This window comes from Fringilla coelebs (assembly GCF_963513975.1).
Source record: "Fringilla coelebs genome assembly, chromosome: 2".
Taxonomy (NCBI): domain Eukaryota; kingdom Metazoa; phylum Chordata; class Aves; order Passeriformes; family Fringillidae; genus Fringilla; species Fringilla coelebs.
The window spans coordinates 14,869,589-14,886,485 of NC_140029.1; the positions used below are offsets into that span (position 1 = coordinate 14,869,589).

Below are 16,897 nucleotides of genomic sequence, written 5' to 3' on the forward strand. Positions count from 1 at the left end.
TTTTAGTAGTAATTCAGTGTTTTATTCACTTACCTGGCAGAGGGGTTGGTGGGTTCTTTTTATGATCCTAAAGTGCCTCTAGTTCTCCATCCTCTGACTAGACAAATCTATTCAACAATAGACTAGTCCAATGCCTTGGACTCCATTCCTCATGTCATTTCTATTGACCTGTGAAATCTACACCCATTTACATGACCAGTACTGTTTAACTTGCCCATCAGTGACTTGGGGCAGAGGCTCCCCAGTGAGCTGACTGCAGACACAGAGCTGGGAGCAGTGGCCAACACCCCCGAGAGCTGGGCAGCCCTTCAGAAGGGCCTTGACAGGCTGCAGAGATGGGCACAGGGATGGTCTGAAATGCAGAGAAGCCAAGTGCAGGGTCCTGCCCTGGGGAAGGACCAGCCCAGGCACAGGCACAGCTGGGGCTGACCTGCTGGGAGCAGCTCTGCAGAGAAGGGCCTGGGGGTCCTGGTGGACAATGAGCTGTCCAAGAGCCAGCAGGGCCCTGGGGCCAAGAGGGCCACTGGGATCCTGGGGTGCATTAGGGACAGCAGTGCCAGCAGGGCAGGGAGGTGATCCTGCCCCTCCTCTCAGCCCCAGCGAGGCGTGTCTGGAGGGCTGTGTCCAGCTCTGGGCTCCTCAGGACAAGGCAGACAGAGATTTCCTGGAGCAGATCCAGTGAAGGGAAACAAGGATGAGGAGACTGGAACATTTCTCTTATGAGGAAAGTCTGAGGGAGCTGGGCCCGTTCAGCCTCGAGAAGAGACAACTGAGAGGGAAGCCCATCACTGTTTAAAAGTGTCTGCAGGGGAGGTGCCAAGAGGATGGAGCCTTTTGGAGGCTCTTTTCTGTGATGCTGAGCAATAGGACCAGAGGCAGAAATTGATGCACAGGAAGCTCCACGTGAACATGAGGAAGAACTTCTTCACTGTGCAGGGAACGAGCACTGGCACAGATTGCCCAGAAAGGGTGTGGAATCTCCTGCATGGAGATGTACAAGAACCATCTGGGCACAGTCCTGTGCCAGGTGCTCTGGGATGGCCCAGCCTGAGCAGGGAGGGAGGCTGGACCAGGTGACCCTACTTCCAATCTGACCCATTCTGTAATTCTATGACAGCCTTTATGAGATTATTAATAAGCACTGAATCACATCCCAGAGATGTGACAGCAGCCAGTTACCATATTAAAATGCACAGTACCAAAGCTTAATGTTTCCTTTCAGGATTTTTTCTGCCACTATATAAGTCAATGTAACTCAGTATTATGCTACAGACTGTCTGATAGCCAGCATCAATCTATTTTACCTGACTAGCAAGAAATGTGCCAGGAGGGGACACCTACAAACTTGTCACTGTGGTTCTGACAGCCAGGTTCTCATATTTTACATGAAGAAAATAGCATCTTTAACAAGACTATTTTGAATATGACCTCAGAAGTAAAGAGGCTGCCTTTCCTGCGTAGCTTCCATCAAGCTCTTGGAGTTTATTTTTAGGTATGTGATCAACTCAGAACTATTCCAGTATTACTCAGAGCAAAACAGTACAGGTTCTTTAATTAGTCACCTGCATGCCTCACCAGGGAGGACAGAACACCTACACCTCCTGCACCACACCAGCCTCCTGTTGCCAGCCAATTTTCATAAAGGCAAAGTTCACCATCCAAAGCAGCTTAGACCCAAGACAAAGCACCATTCAGTTTCAGTTTCATCTTTGGTTTACTTAAGGAGCCCTCACACTGCCCACACAATTACCAAGGTGGCTTTCTATTCAGGGCTCACTGAATCAAATGAATGTGTTTTACACAGATGCCCATAATCCTGAACAGATAACTAGTTCTGCTCTCACAGCTTGTGGCCGTTTTCTGCTTCTTCTGCAACCCCAGTCTGGAAGGCACCTGATCATCTTCTCTGTGGAAATGGCTGGGTATCCTTGTGCTGGAGCTCATGTAATGGCATTAGAGCATGGGAGAGCATTGAGCAAGTTTTAAAAAATTGAAATCCTAGACTTCTGTTCTACTAGAGCTGTATTCACAAAGGGGCAAACAGTAGTTTTCAAAAAGTATAGATTTTGGTCAAGAGGGTTTGGCCTGAATGTCACAGCCCACATAACCTAATTCAAGTTTCTGCAAAAGAAGAATAAGTTTTGTAAAGGGGAGATTTCAAAACCTCTTTAACATCATCTAAAAGATGTTTTTTTGTTTTAGTATCATATAAATGTCGTAGTGCCAAACACAAAAATATGTATATCAATTGTTTTAGGGGGTGTCTTCAAAAATAAAAAAAAAAAGTTTATTCAAGAAATTTATCCAGGATGGAAAACATTTTGTGTTTTGGTATAAGCAACTAAAGGTATAAGCAACTATAAGGGAACCCAACAGTGTCAACACTAGGAGGCTTGTAAATGCTATGGAAGCATAACTTACCCGAGAAAATTCCAGCCACCGATACTGGAAGCGTCTACTGAGGTTAAATAACCTTGAGTAAACCATCCTCCATACCAGGTAATTGGCAAGAGTCCTGTTAAATAAAGAATATTTTTATCAGACATGTAAAGACATATGATGTGCCACAAAGCACTTACAGAAATTTTACACACAAGCATTTTACCCCAATGTTGGAAACTTCATCTTAAAAATGAATGAGTGATGGCCAAATTGATAAATCCCAATTACATAGAAGAATCTGTATGATATATAATTGTCCCATGATAACCATCTTCTAGGGATTATTTATAACAGGTCTATCACCTAGTATGTCATTTTTAGGTAATGTTTTTTTTTCAAAAGGCAGCTTTCATTTTCCTTAGAAGTGGCAAGAACTGTGTTATAATAATAGTTGCATCAAAGTTCTATTCAGAGATTAACTGGTTTTTCTTTTATAGATCAAAGTGAATGTTATCTCCCCTCATTAGTAGGGCACATAAATGGTAACAGAATAGATAACAGTCCATCCCATATACACTCTCATTATCTCATATTTGTATCTTTCATTAGAAGTTATCAATATGCTTTGAAAACTTCTACTATTCACAAAGTTATTAAAATATTACCATTCCTATTTTGTCAGATGGATAATTGAAATACCAAAAAAGAGAAGTATCAGTAACAAAAATCTTCTAAGAATTGAGGCTGAGAGATCAAGGAAGAGCTTGTTTGAAATTCTCAGGAGATCTGGCATCCACGCCCCTTTTCTAAAACTTTGGGCACCTGACTGGAGGATTTATCCAGCCTAGATTGATATCTCTCCATGTTCAGCAGTGGCTGTATGAGTTAAAGGTGCATTCTGAAATACACAATGCAATCTCAAACAGTCTCAAAACAAATCCAACAATGGCCTACACTTACTATTCTCATCTTCTTTTATACATGATATATTTTTCAAGGATCGTCATTGCTTCAAAGCCAGGATATTCAAATGTTATTTGTTCCCCACTGGGATATACATAACGATTTTGACAGGCCATAGACTTCTCTGTAGATAGGAAAATGGCTTTATGCAACCAAGGGTGCTGTTATGGGCTCTCTGAACAACTCCCCCATCTCTAAGATCCCATTTCTGCAATCCCCCGTGGCTGTAAGCGTGGGGCAATGCAGCTGTTGCTGCAGTGTCACTCCATTAGCTTCACTCAGAGACACATCCCAGGCAGCTCCCTGCTCTGAATCATAACAGCTTGGGAACACACTTTGTAGGCATGCTGTCTTGACAGCAGCATTTGCTTGAGACATAACTTTGGTTTTGCCTCTAACCAAGCTCCAGTCCACCCACACAAAGCCTTCAGCTCAAGATGTGTTGTTGCATCTCTCACACTGGGTATATTCCCTCTTTTAGTACACAGATATATTCTATAGTGCACCTAAATGCCCACAATAATTGTAAAACATATCTGAAAAAGATTCTTTAGCATGAGACATGTACATTTATAAGATAGTACGAGTCGCAAAAGCCAAAATAATGAGCCCTGTTTAGATAATCACACCATTTTAGGATAATGTTTAGGATCATTAAAAATTCATTTCAACCTAAGAAATGCCACAAAGTTGAGATTTTTCCCTTAACAAGTTTCTGACAATGTGGAATTTTCTCACTCAGTGACAAGTGAAGCACCCTAAAAGCCCTCAGCTCTCATTGTTTTGGTGAATGACTCAAACTCCAGAAACCTCACAATAATCGGCCTCAGATATTTCAGCAGAGCTGAAGAATATCCAGCTGTAGCAACTTCTGCAGCATTTACACAAATCTCACAGATGAAAAGGTTAAAGATTTGCTTCCAATCAAAAGCCTTAGGTGAAATCCTTAGCTAAATAAATCACTATCACGCACTGATTATGTATTACAATTCGGTACTTACTCACAAAACCAAAATCAATTCTGTCTTCTATGTATTTGTTTTCACACAGGAATGTTTGTCCTTACATTTGAGTTGGGGAACCTCTCTCAAAATGGTAGTGAATGAGAGACTGAAATTCATAAAGGCTGGGCCTCAAAAGGTGACTTTTTGAAAGACAGTAATATCAACAAGAATTCAGAAATGTTTTTGTCAGGTATAAGTAATGAAGGCGGATGGCAGTTGCAGGAACTATAATTAATTGGGGATTGTTTTACTTTGGGAAGGAAAAGGCTGACACATGCAAAAACCAAGCTGTCTGATGAGACAGTAATAATTCCAGATTGTAACAACAACAGAATCCACAATGCATTAAACAACAGGGAGGTTCCACTTGAATACTTATGAATCAGGGGTGGGAAACAGGTGGAAAGGTTGAGGGGGTTTGTTGTCATGTATTTGAAGCCCAGTGTGCTTTAGTTTGTTTTTCAAAACAAAATAAAGTGTTAATTTAACTGAATTTGTTTATCTATTTGGGAAATTATTATTTTACATTTTGGGCTAACTGTGCAAACTTCAGATTATTTTATTATCTTCAGGTGGCTTAAAAACTGACACTTTTTGCTGATAAAGTTACTGCAGTGCAGATCTTGGGGTGATTTTCATCCTAGTTTCACAAATAAGTTTACTGAGGCTCAGAGAAGTTAATCTCTACACATCGAGCAAAATCCAGTACACAAACAAAACATAAAAATCCTCTCTGCTCTTTCAGTGAGACCAGACTATTTGTTGTTGTAACCTTTCAGAAGAGTACACTCTATTTTAACTTCCTGTTAAATGCTTGTTGCAGAAAGTGTAGGCTCACTTTTAACCAGTATGACCCTTATTGAGACACACACTCCCAAAGGAAGTGGTGGAGAGATTGTTTGCTGGGACAGTTAAAATTATACCAGTACTTATGAATATTTACTAAAGCACTTTCTGTCCTGTCTGAGAATAAAGTAGGTTGCTCATGTAAAATTCTGAGAGTTTGCAATATTTTAATCAACAGACATGGCAGCAATTAAAGAGGACAGATTTAATATGAGATAGGTGGAAAAACTAATTGACATTTTAAGAAAAAGATCTCTCACAAATTTTATATCTGTTTGAAAATTCTATTCAGAATTGAGTCACGTATCAAATTATAAGTACTGAAAAACTTTTGCCTCTATTGCTAGAGGCACTAATTCAAGGCAAATTATTGTAACTTCTCTGATTTTTCAGACACAGACTAAGACCAGAAAAGAGATCCAGTGCCTCCCTTCATCTCTGAAGAAAATTCCTCATATGCTATATGAATTAAGAGTTCTTCTCAATTAATAGTCCCATATTGCAAAGATATGGCAAGGGAAAAGGGGCCTGCAAGAAGGCTGGAGAGGGACATTTTACAAGGAGATATAGTGATAGACAAGGGGAACTGGCTTTAGACTGAAAAAGGATAGATTTATCATCTGTTAGGAGGAAATTCTTTGCTGTGAGGGAGATGAGGCACTGAACAAGTTGCCCAGTGAAGCTGTGGTGCCCCATCCCTGAAAGTGTTCAAGGGCAGGCCACCCTTGCCCTTGAGAGTGGATCATCACAGTGGGGCTCTGAGCAACCCAGCCTAGGGCAGTGTCCCTGCCTGGGGCAGGGCTGCTGCAGCAAGGTAATCCATAGGGTCCCTTCCAATCCAAACCATCCTAGGACTCTATTAAACTAATTATGCATTCTGAGATCTATGAGAGTGATAAAGCTGCTTCTTTCAACAGCTGCAAAGATCTCCAGAAAGGATGCAATTGAGAGCATCCTATTCATGGCTCCCATAAAGCACCAGCACACCGGTAACAGGGAAGGGATAGGAGCTCCTAATTAGTGCCAGCACAGTTCATCTCCCCCTTCACATGGCACAGCTGTCCTGGGGCTCTGCCATGGCTCATTTACATCACAGCTACCTACACACATCTCTTCTTCCTCTAAGAGAGATAAACCCCATAAAAATGAACTAGTACACCAAAAAGCTGAAGGAATCCCTGAAGACCTCTTACACTGGTGTGACTTACTTCAGCACCTGGCATGACTAAGGCTGGCTATCCCCAAGCTGGGGGAAACTCCTGCAGGCTGGTTGTTGAGCTTCTTGGGCAGTTCTCAGTGCAGAGCCCAGCTCCTGGGCTGGAGTCACAGCAGTGCCCTGGCCTGGGGACTTCAGACTGACCTCTGGACACTGCCGCACCTATTTCAAGCTCCACACAGAAACTTCATTATATGCAGTTAAGTAAAATTCTGCTAAACTCATGCTACACCATGTCAAAGTGCTCTCTTCTAGTAATATTGCCCAGTGAATGATTTCACAAATCAAGATTGCTCAGCAGGTTCTCTGAGGGAGAAATTTTTAATACAAACATTGTGAGTCTGTATAACTTGACACCTCCAACACAAAGAGCTTCTGTAGCCAGACTTAATTTTCACTCTATTCTTTCCTCCACCTGAAACAAACTTAATGAAATACTTCACCAAATCACTGGTAAAATACTGGGGCATGAGCCATCTTTTGTGGCATTTTAAATAGTACCCAGGCTAGCAGGATGCTCATTCAGGAAGAGGACACACAAGGCACTGGAATAAAAATACAATTTAGGGATAGCTTTGTTGAAAAGAATATAAACTTGATGAAAGTACCAGCTTTTTCTAAAGACACTCCATCTCCTGAAATGGTGAGAAGATAATTCCCATTATGAACACTGAAGCAAATCTAAAATTTTGAAATGCTTTTCTAGGAATTTCAGGTCTACATATTTACAGTAACAAATCAAATTCATGTTGTTTAAAATAAAGAAATCTTTAAAATGTCATATGGAGAATGACAAGTGAGATTACCTAAAAGAAAATATCCTTGTTAAGCTTTCAGAGTTCACCCTATGGGGAAATGCTGAGACCTCATTGTTAGGAGTCCACATTGAGATGATTTCCTGATTTTCTCAGGCCAGATAGCAAGGTTACCTCTGGAGCAGACTCTGACATTTTACGTAATGAACATTATCACCTACTAGATAAACATGATCTTGGTTATCAGGCCCAGGCTGTTTGGATACATGTTATACACAAGGATTTGAAGCCTGCTTGGGTTCAGTTTAGCACTATTTGCCATTTCTAACATTTATGATGCCAATTTCTTAGGATAAGACTGGGCAGAAAAGGCCTAAACCATTAACACCTATAAAATATGCATAGTGAATAATCTGGAACTGGTTTTGCTCACCCTCTCCCCCCTGACCTGTGAGGTCAGAAACCTGGTCTTGAGCTTTGCTAAAGACAGGCAGTGCCATTATTTCTGGTCATTCCTCCAGCCTCACTCTGCCACGACACACAGGCTGGCTTAAATTCTCTTGAATACTCAGATTTTCCTTGAATAAGAAACTAATGGAAAAAGTCTCCAAATATTTACTCTGTAGTTACAGAATATATTTGCATCTAAGTGTATTTTTATGCAGGGAATAACTAATTGCCTGTTATCTTGCTAGATATGCATCCTCTAAATCACACATTTATACCCACTGTTGTAACAAACTTTGAATTAGAAAGCAGGGACAGCCCAAATAATTTTAAAAACTTTCTTCAACAGATTAATATTGGCAGCAGCAATGCTACTTAACAGAATCTTTTTAAAGAAAGGATATTGGATGATCTGTAGGCAAATCAGTAATTTTTATTTTTCTAATTGTTTGATTTGTATGCTGTTTTTACAGGTACTATGAACTAATGTAAGCATTCCATCCCTAGTGACAGAGAGAGACAGTATAAGAATAACCTTTGTCCTTTTTTTCCTGAAATACATTTGGTTGTGGCCATGCTGTACAATCAGCACAGATTGATATTTGGAGACAACATCTTAACAAAATTTATTTTCAAGTTCAGTAACGTGCCTCAGAGACCAAATTATCACAGAAATCCCTTAGATGTCATCAGTAAGGATGTTTCAAGTGGGATGTCACTTTTTCATTACTGCCCAAAGCTGTCTTGCTTCCCTGTGCAAAGCACATCTACCATGTTTCATCTGAGTTACCTGCATTTTACAACTATGTTCTACAGGTGTAAAGGATTTCACAACATAGCAGACCCTATGAAAATAAGAGATACTGAATGCTTCTGGAAAGAGCAGCTTTACTGCAACCTGTGTTAACCATGGAAGAAATGTGTTGAAACTGAAAATTCTCTTGCTGTGCACAAGGTAATGTCTAAATCCTCATTCAGACTGTTTGCCTAGAGACTTGATTCCAAGAATAGCTGAAACTCATGAAAAAAAATAGAAAAAGCCCAGCATTTGATGTCCTCTTACAAGTGGACATCACTTACTTTTTCCTTTCATTTTCTAGTATCCTGAATAAATCTTTGAAGTACTGGGGAACACGGACAATCACATTTTCTGAAGGACCTATATCTTTAAGCTCAGGGTAGAGTTTGGTGTCAATCACCTTCTTGATGTATCCCAGCCAGTCAAACTGAAATGACAAAGAGAAGGATGGTTAAAGCAGATTATGGAAGAGAGATGATTTATTAACTAAGTCACACCTTTAAAACTAATGGTTTCAATGCTCTACTTATTAAAAACTTAGAAACTTTGTCATTACATATGTTTTCAATCCTCATTAAAGTTGGAACTATATTTAAAAGAACATGCACTGCAAATGAGCACACACATTCCTAATGATACTTCTTTAACATGCTGCTCTGAACACTACAGACAGTTATTAATTATACAGGCCAGATATTAAAAAAAAAATATTCAGTCATCCCCAACCAACCTGTGGAATCATGGCACTAAGCTCCGATATGTTCATTTTATTGTACATCACCTCACTTGTTCTATTTTCATATGGAATCATGATCTGGTGAAGAGAAAAAAATGCACAAAACCATCAAAACAAGGTTTATCTTGCAGGGACTCTTACATCATTACCATCCTTCATAATCCCGGTGCAGAAATATCTCACCAGGATTGCATTTAATTGGAAGAAAAGCAACAGAGTTCCTTTTATGTTTAACTTATTACTGGGAAATTTAATGAGCTGCATGTCTTCTTTGACTTTAGACTGATTTAGCTCTACTATGCTAAGGAAAGACACACTAATACATAAGACATAAAAGTACACCTTGAGCATTAATACTTATTAATACTTATTATCGAGTAGAAGCCAACCTCACATTTAACAGGTCAAATCTGAAATAGGTGCATCTTCATAACTGGAAGTGTATCTCATGTCTTTGAATGTTTTCTTGCTAGGGATTTACTCCACCTGAGGGAAGACCCATATACACACAAGTTTCTCTCCATTTCACCCCATCATCCTGATTTCCATAGCAGGAAACCTGAGTATAAAGTGTTCCCCAACCAGGCCTCTCATCTGTGTGACCAGAGGAACTGGATCTCAGGTTCCTCTGCAGCCTCCAAGGATACAGCAAAAGAAATCCTAAATATGAAGCAAGTCCTTTTATAACTGACAAGAAGGACATGCAGACTCCAAAACAAACCTTTAAAAACTTCTTGAAGCCATTTACTCCCTTCCCCTTGAAACCTTCCCTCTAGCTCCAGTGATTCAAAATTAATAAAGAAATCTTCCTTGTACACAACAAGATCTCTCAAAGCATGCCACTCTTTCCTATATCCAAAGTATTCTTGCTGCCTCTTCCTGAGCACAGAAATTCTCCATTACATATGTTTACTTGAAAAAATGCAGAGGAACACTGGATACAGCAAAACCTCCAGTGACAAACAGGACTACCTCCATCACAGAGAGATGTTTATATAATCACTATGTTTATTAGGGTTTATGCAACAGTCCATGTCCATTGACTTATGCCTAATATCTGGAGAGGTGTTAGGAGGATTATTCTTACTAAAAGAACCTGTAAGCAAGCATGGCTTCTTGCATAACCATGTGCATTACTGATGCTGAGGGTTTTTACATGATCCATGTCACCTTACATGGCAGCTTCACTTACATACTTTGTGGATTAATGCTCTGTAAGACACTTTTTGAGGAAAGCATTAGAGCTACCAGAGCCAAGCATACATCATCTTATACCATCACTGATAAACAGAATAAATATGTACTGGCTTTCAAGTGTGCTGGGTCACAAAGAAGTATTTGTGCATTAGTCCATCCATGCTAAGTAACTGAAAATTAATATTGGGCTTGGCTTAGACATTGAACAAAGTTTCATCCCTTTCAGCAGAGAGATGGAAGCACTGATTGGTTAATATTGTGGGTGGCCCTCACTTCTGTACAAGCACACCATTAAGAAGCATCCTGTAGACTGCAACAGCAGGATCCAGATAAAAGACATCTGCTGCATCACCTGTCCCATGCAAAGGCTTCTCTGCTAACAGGAGACCGGCATTTCACAGGGATAGCTTCTTTCCTTGCCAATATGAAGGAATACTCAGCTCAGCTGGCAGTTCTGCAAACTAGCATCAAGTTTATAACCTTACTTTTTGTGGTTTCCCAGCCACAAGGGTTGTGACCACTGAGGCCAACCCTCCTCTCTAGTTTTAGTGGAGGTTGAAATGATAATGAGCTTGCCACTCCCATGATTGGGATTCCTGTAGTAGCCACACTGAAACAGAGATATAGAGAAGCAACATAGACACAACAGAGATATAGGGAAGAACATTCCTTCCACCTGCAATAATCCTGTGGCATAAATTAAACTCCTTGCAAAAATGTCACCAAGTAAACATCAAAACCAAGTATCAGTTTTAAATATGCTTACCTTACTCAATTCAGTTGATCCCCTAAATTAGAACATCCACTCTCCCAGACTACTTCATGAAAACACTTTGGGAGCTAAGGGTGGTACTGTTGTAAACACCACCTCTCACCACCAAGATCCAATATCCCACCTAAGTCTTGCACTGCTTTTAGACTGTTACACAGATAATCAGCCCAATCTGCTTCTTGAACAACAGAGGTTCAAGCAGAGGTTGTGTATTCCAAAAACAGGTGCATGGCAGGAGCTCAGATTCTACACAGTTTCAAAATTATAGAATCACTTGGGTTGAAAAAGACATGTAAGGTCTTGAGTTATGTCATGTTTTTCAAGCTGCCCAGTGGGTACCAGTGACTTGGTGTAGATGCACTTCAGCTGGGATATTGATCTCATCACCTTTTGGGAAGGAGAAGCCCTAATTCCCATGGTACCATCCTCGGGCACTTCCACAGTTTCTAACACATGGACAGCCCCCGTATCGCTGTTGCCATATAGATCTCCATCCCCCACATCCACTGAGCTGGCAGACCAAAGGACTTTGCTAAGACACCATCCCTCAAACATTGCCATGTCACTCCCAGGCTTCCCTCTGGTCAGCCTGGCTGACATTACAATTTAAAACACCCAGGGTATTTGGCTAAGGTTTTTCCCCTGACATAAAATAAAATTTACACTTTAACAGTTAACCAAGGGAAAAATATTATTCATCCTTTCTTCATCAGGATCTGCTCCTTTCCTTCTGTTCCTAAAATCCCTTTGCTGTTGATACAACGGCTTTTCATTTCGAGAAAGGATTATATTGGATTACCAACCTCTGCTATTTTAACTTCCAGTTTTAGAACTGATTTCATATCAGATTCAGCTCGGGAGGCATTTGCACCCAGAAGCACTGCTGTATCAACCATGAACTGCAAAAAGGCATCTCGGTACTGTAAAGAAAGACAAAGAGAAATGACAACAGGATTTGCTCTTGAGCAGAGTTGCAGCAGCAGACCAGAAATGCCCAGCTATAGGAAGGGGTATATTACTTTCATGCCTTAGGAACCAAGGTTGTGCTTTCCTTACCTTGAATGCCAATCAAGTTAAAAAAGAGAAATAACACTGTAAAAATACCATGCATGACAGAGACAACTGCTGTGGCTCAGGGAATCAGGAAAGGCAAATGACAATTCTGGATTAGACTGACAACTTTCAGCTCTTACAAATGGATTAGACAATGTGTAAAAGTGTACACCAGTATTTTAGGCCAACTAATACAGTAACCACCATGGGACAGAAGTACTTGTATACAAGTGCAAGCTTCATTTAGAAAACTTTGCAAGAATATTTGATAGAAGTGTGTTTTCTGCTAGATACCCTGCAAAACCCAAATCCAAATAAAGCACAAGCCTTTCTCAGTTTGGAGCTCAGCAAAACAAAACCAACGATGAAAAAAGATGAGGGGGGAAATGGTGGCTCTGTTATCCAGCTGGCAATACTTACAGATTTGGCTTCTGTGGTATTTTCTAGGTAATCCTCTCGAGATGACAGAGAGAGGCTTGCTTGATCAAGCTGTTAAAAACAACACAAAGTAATATTTAACAGGTAAATTCACCAGATTCAAAGACAAACTGATGAGGAGCTTTGGAAGGGTTCATGGTTTTCTGACAATTTCAGTAGTTGTGTGCAAATACCTAACATACAAACACTGCACCAGTCTGAGTTGGACAAGATTTCAAAACAGGAAAATGCTATGCTGTGCTGCCAGGCGTTAACTAAATCACATTACTGTGATCTGGGGAGCCTCAGATGACCCCTGCAATAGCTAAGCCACCTAAAGAAAAGAATCACAGGCGTGATTTAGGTGTTTAAAACAACTACAACAGTGAGTAGGAAATGCAAAAGGACTGGGTCTACAGGATCAAACCACTGGTTCTGATGACCATGCATCCATCCCGCGCCTATTTCAGGGGTACAAGAGTCAGATTGGGACCACACCACTCTACTGTATGCACCAAATGCCCCTGAAGTGCTGGAGCATGAGAGCAGCTGTCTGTCTGGGAGGCATCATCAGATTTTTGTGACTGAAACCGAGGTTACACTCTTGAGCTTCACCCTAGACCAGCCCTGGGGGCTGTACTCAGTCTTTTGAGCAGATGAACTGAAACTGAAGTGGCCACCAGCCAGGATTGCCCCCATAGGATATTGTTATCTCCCCAGTACTTTAGCTAAAGGTGTCTTGTAGTCCAGAGGGATCTTTGGCCTTCACTTACCTTTTCCATCTACACATGGATCAGATTTTCTGGTCTACATTCAACCTAATATAGGAATTAGGCCTAAAAGTTTGAGATTTGCATTTAATGAGTGAAACATCTACATGGGAATATTTGCACACTGTTTCATTTGAAAGCAGGAATTTTCCTAACCAGGAAAAACTCACTATGCAGCACATATTTTATAATAATTACTGGGAAGTGAGATTTCCCAGAACTTTTCAATGTGATCAAGTTAGGTTAGGGTATGGAAGCCAAAGCTGAAAAATTCCACCAACCAGCTTCCAAACTCTGAATAAGATACTGATTGGAGCAGAAACAACTTCTTAGATGTTCTAAACATTTGTGGTTTGATGCTGCAATTGTTTTTAAAAGATAAGTCTAGTGACAACAGACTGTATTTATTCATACAATTCATATAAGTCTTATTTAATCTTAATACTTTAGGTTAAGTTATTTATATGTCACATTTTCTACATGTGGAAAAAAAAAATAAAACTTAGAATTTAAAGTGAATGAATAAATGCAATCTTTTCCTCTACAAACCAAACCATCCTCAGAAAGGAGTAATTGTGATGCTCAGTGCAATCCTCATTCTTTGAAAAACAGCATCACTTTCTTTTCTCAGCACAATGATGCAAAAAAAATATTCTCTTATGCTTTTTGTACATGTGTCTTTGCAAGAGTTAACTTCAGATTATTTGGGGAATTTCAATAATGTGACTGTAACATTAAAGGCTCATTCAAATTCCCTGGCCTTAAGAATTGGATTTGACAGCACATTAAACCAAGAGAGCACAAATATGAGAAATAAATAAAAAATGTTAACCAACAGCTTCAGCACTCATGAAAAAAAAGAAAAAAATATCATGTTGAATGCTGAACAAAGTTTTATTTGGAGTTTCCACTTCTTTTATGACCCATTGATGATTTTGCAATGCTGAACAAAAAGAATTTTGCAATAGTCATTTTTCAAGCAGATTGAAATACTGTGTGGTACATCTACACCCCAGGGAATTTGTTAAAACATGGACAAAGCAGAGCACTGGCTGATGCATTCTGCAGATCAAGGTCCTAATCAACCTAACATCAGAACACCCCACAGAATTCATGGCATGTTGTGCTTCAGTTAGATATTTAATTCCTAGGTGCCCCTAGGCGTAGTGAGTGAAGGTACTGCTGCTTGTAAATCCTTCCCAGAGACCAGTAGCGAGGGTGTCCCTGCCCAGCCACTTGCTGACAGGTGACTTGAACTGAAATATTATGACAGGAGGCACTCTGATAAACATCTCCCTGATTCTACAGCTTCAGTTCTTTTGAGTGAGTCTCCAGCTGAAGAAAACCTGGCAGGATCTCAGCAGCATTGTGGCAGAATGACACCTTCAATACAGCAAACTGTTGATCTGCTGTTGATTATCCTGCAAAATGTTCCAGGGATGAGGGAAAGTTACCCTTTAACTTTATGCCAGTTAAATGCCTCAGTCAAAAGACATAATGAAGAACTGACTTAGAACTGACATCCACCACAGTCCCTAAATACAATGTATTCTTGGCTACATTCCTACAGCTAGCCAAGATGCTAGAAAAATAAGGATCCTAGATCCTGTTATTGCTGTGATGAATGCCATCATACCTTTCTTATTTGTTCCTTCTCTCTTGCCTTCATGAACTATTTTCTTGTAGCCGTGGGGGGAAAGTCTGCTCTGGCTTCTCATCTGAAGTTCTTAAACAACAATGCATTTGGCCCAGGCACTCAGTCTTGCCACAGTTCTACAATTTTATCTGGAGTTTTGTCAGGCTACAGGGAGGCAACATTTCTTGAGACTTTTTCTTACATTAAACTGTTATTTAATGCCATGGACTGTTAAGAGTTTGGTAGTGTTTTGGTCTAAAAGCAATTTCAGGTCGAAAAGCATTTCAGGAAAAATGTGAATCCTCTTATTTCAATTTAAAAGCACTTGGGATAAATCTGTGTTGTAAGGTGATGTATACGCACCAGATTAAGTGTTTCCATCTCAAGAAAAACAGCTCAAGTTCAAAATATCTGCTACTGATGGACCATTTTTCATCCTCACAGACAAAAAGCCTTCCTCATGCAATCGATGAGTCATAAGCAGCACACAGAATTAGATACTGAGTTCTTATTCTCATGCACATAGACCCTGGCTATTGTTCTACTGGGAAATTTTTATGGGTTTTTTCCATTTGAAAGAAGAAGACCTGTACAGAAATACTTTCCAACAGCATGTGGTTCCTAGCGGCTCCTACACTCCCATAAACTGGCACCTACATACATCTGCAGGCCAGTAGATAATAACAACAACAACAATCAAATGTAAACATTTGGTATGTGAACATGTTTTTAAAAAGAGGCCATCAAACAGCAGGCAAAGCCCCCATCAGAAATGCTGTGCCGCACCTTCAGGATGTAGCGATGGGAGATTTTGTCATCGGCGGCCACGTACAAACGGATGAAGACAGAGCTGCTGTATTGGCCACGCAGAGCTGCCAGGGCCTGCACCAAGCTGAACCTCCTTTCTGACCACAGCCCTTCAGGTCCCAGACTGGATTCCAGCACAGGCCAGCGGAAAGGTGAATGCTTCAGGATACTTAGCAGGGGTTTCACATCAGCTTTTTCAATTTTATCTGAAATGTCAAAGTGTGACAACAATTACATTCCAGACAATTCAAGTCCAGCAGCAGCCACACGAGACAAAGATTTATTGGCACCAATTGATTTCCAGGCAAGGCAATCACAATTGCTGAAACTCAAAGCCTCTGCTCCGCCTGTGAGCACGGCAGCATAGAAGTCCAATCCTGTTTATCTGTATCAAGAATAAGAGAGGCAAGTCAGTGCCTTTCCAAAAGGGCAAAGGCTGGAATTAGGTACGTTTTTAAAAAACCCACTCCTTGCTTAGGAACTAGCAGAGAAATTTCACTGGTTTTAGGGAAATTTGGGGGGTTATTGCTCATAATCAAAGCTAGAGGGCCAATATCTGGGCACCAAGGCTGTAGAGCAGGCTATCTCATTTGCTGTCAGTCAGACAGGCCATGCTGGAAGAAAACTGGGCAGGAAATAAATCTTGAAAGAGTCAGAAGGACAAAGGGGACTTCAAAACCTTCTTTCACCTATGCAGCTACCTAAGAGTGGTGATGTGTCCTGAATTAGTGACCATTACATTACAGCAGCATTTACAAGCTGAGGAAAAGCACTCTGCAAACATGGCTAACTTGTTTGACATGTGGATACCAAAGCTAAAGAGTCCAGGATTGTCTATACCCAGCCCTGGGGTAGTGTTTTGATTAAACAGATTTAGAGAAATGTAGAAGGTGATGAGCAATAGACTCTTGAAAATATCAATATGAGAATTTCATCGGAGGGTTCTTCTGATTTAATAACCCCAGGCACTAACCCCACAGCCCTGGGGCACAGTTTAACATCCTTTTGCTCAGATAAATATCTCTTCACACTTCTGACAAGCAGAGGTTTCTCTAAAACTGACTTGTGCCTGAGTGTACCTCAGTCTCAATTCACAG

At 40.5% G+C, this 16,897-nt stretch overlaps 1 protein-coding gene across 1 annotated transcript in view; it reads right to left on the reverse strand.

The window, feature by feature from the left end:
- PHEX (phosphate regulating endopeptidase X-linked) overlaps positions 1-16,897 on the reverse strand; it is a 93,689-nt gene that overhangs the window by 55,209 nt on the left and 21,583 nt on the right. The window contains exons 5-10 of the mRNA XM_084226697.1: positions 15,780-16,006; positions 12,591-12,659; positions 11,921-12,037; positions 9,143-9,226; positions 8,694-8,839; positions 2,422-2,515 (exon numbers count right to left, since the gene is read on the reverse strand). Coding sequence (XP_084082823.1) covers positions 2,422-2,515; positions 8,694-8,839; positions 9,143-9,226; positions 11,921-12,037; positions 12,591-12,659; positions 15,780-16,006 — 737 coding nt within the window. The remainder of the gene's footprint in view (positions 1-2,421; positions 2,516-8,693; positions 8,840-9,142; positions 9,227-11,920; positions 12,038-12,590; positions 12,660-15,779; positions 16,007-16,897) is intronic.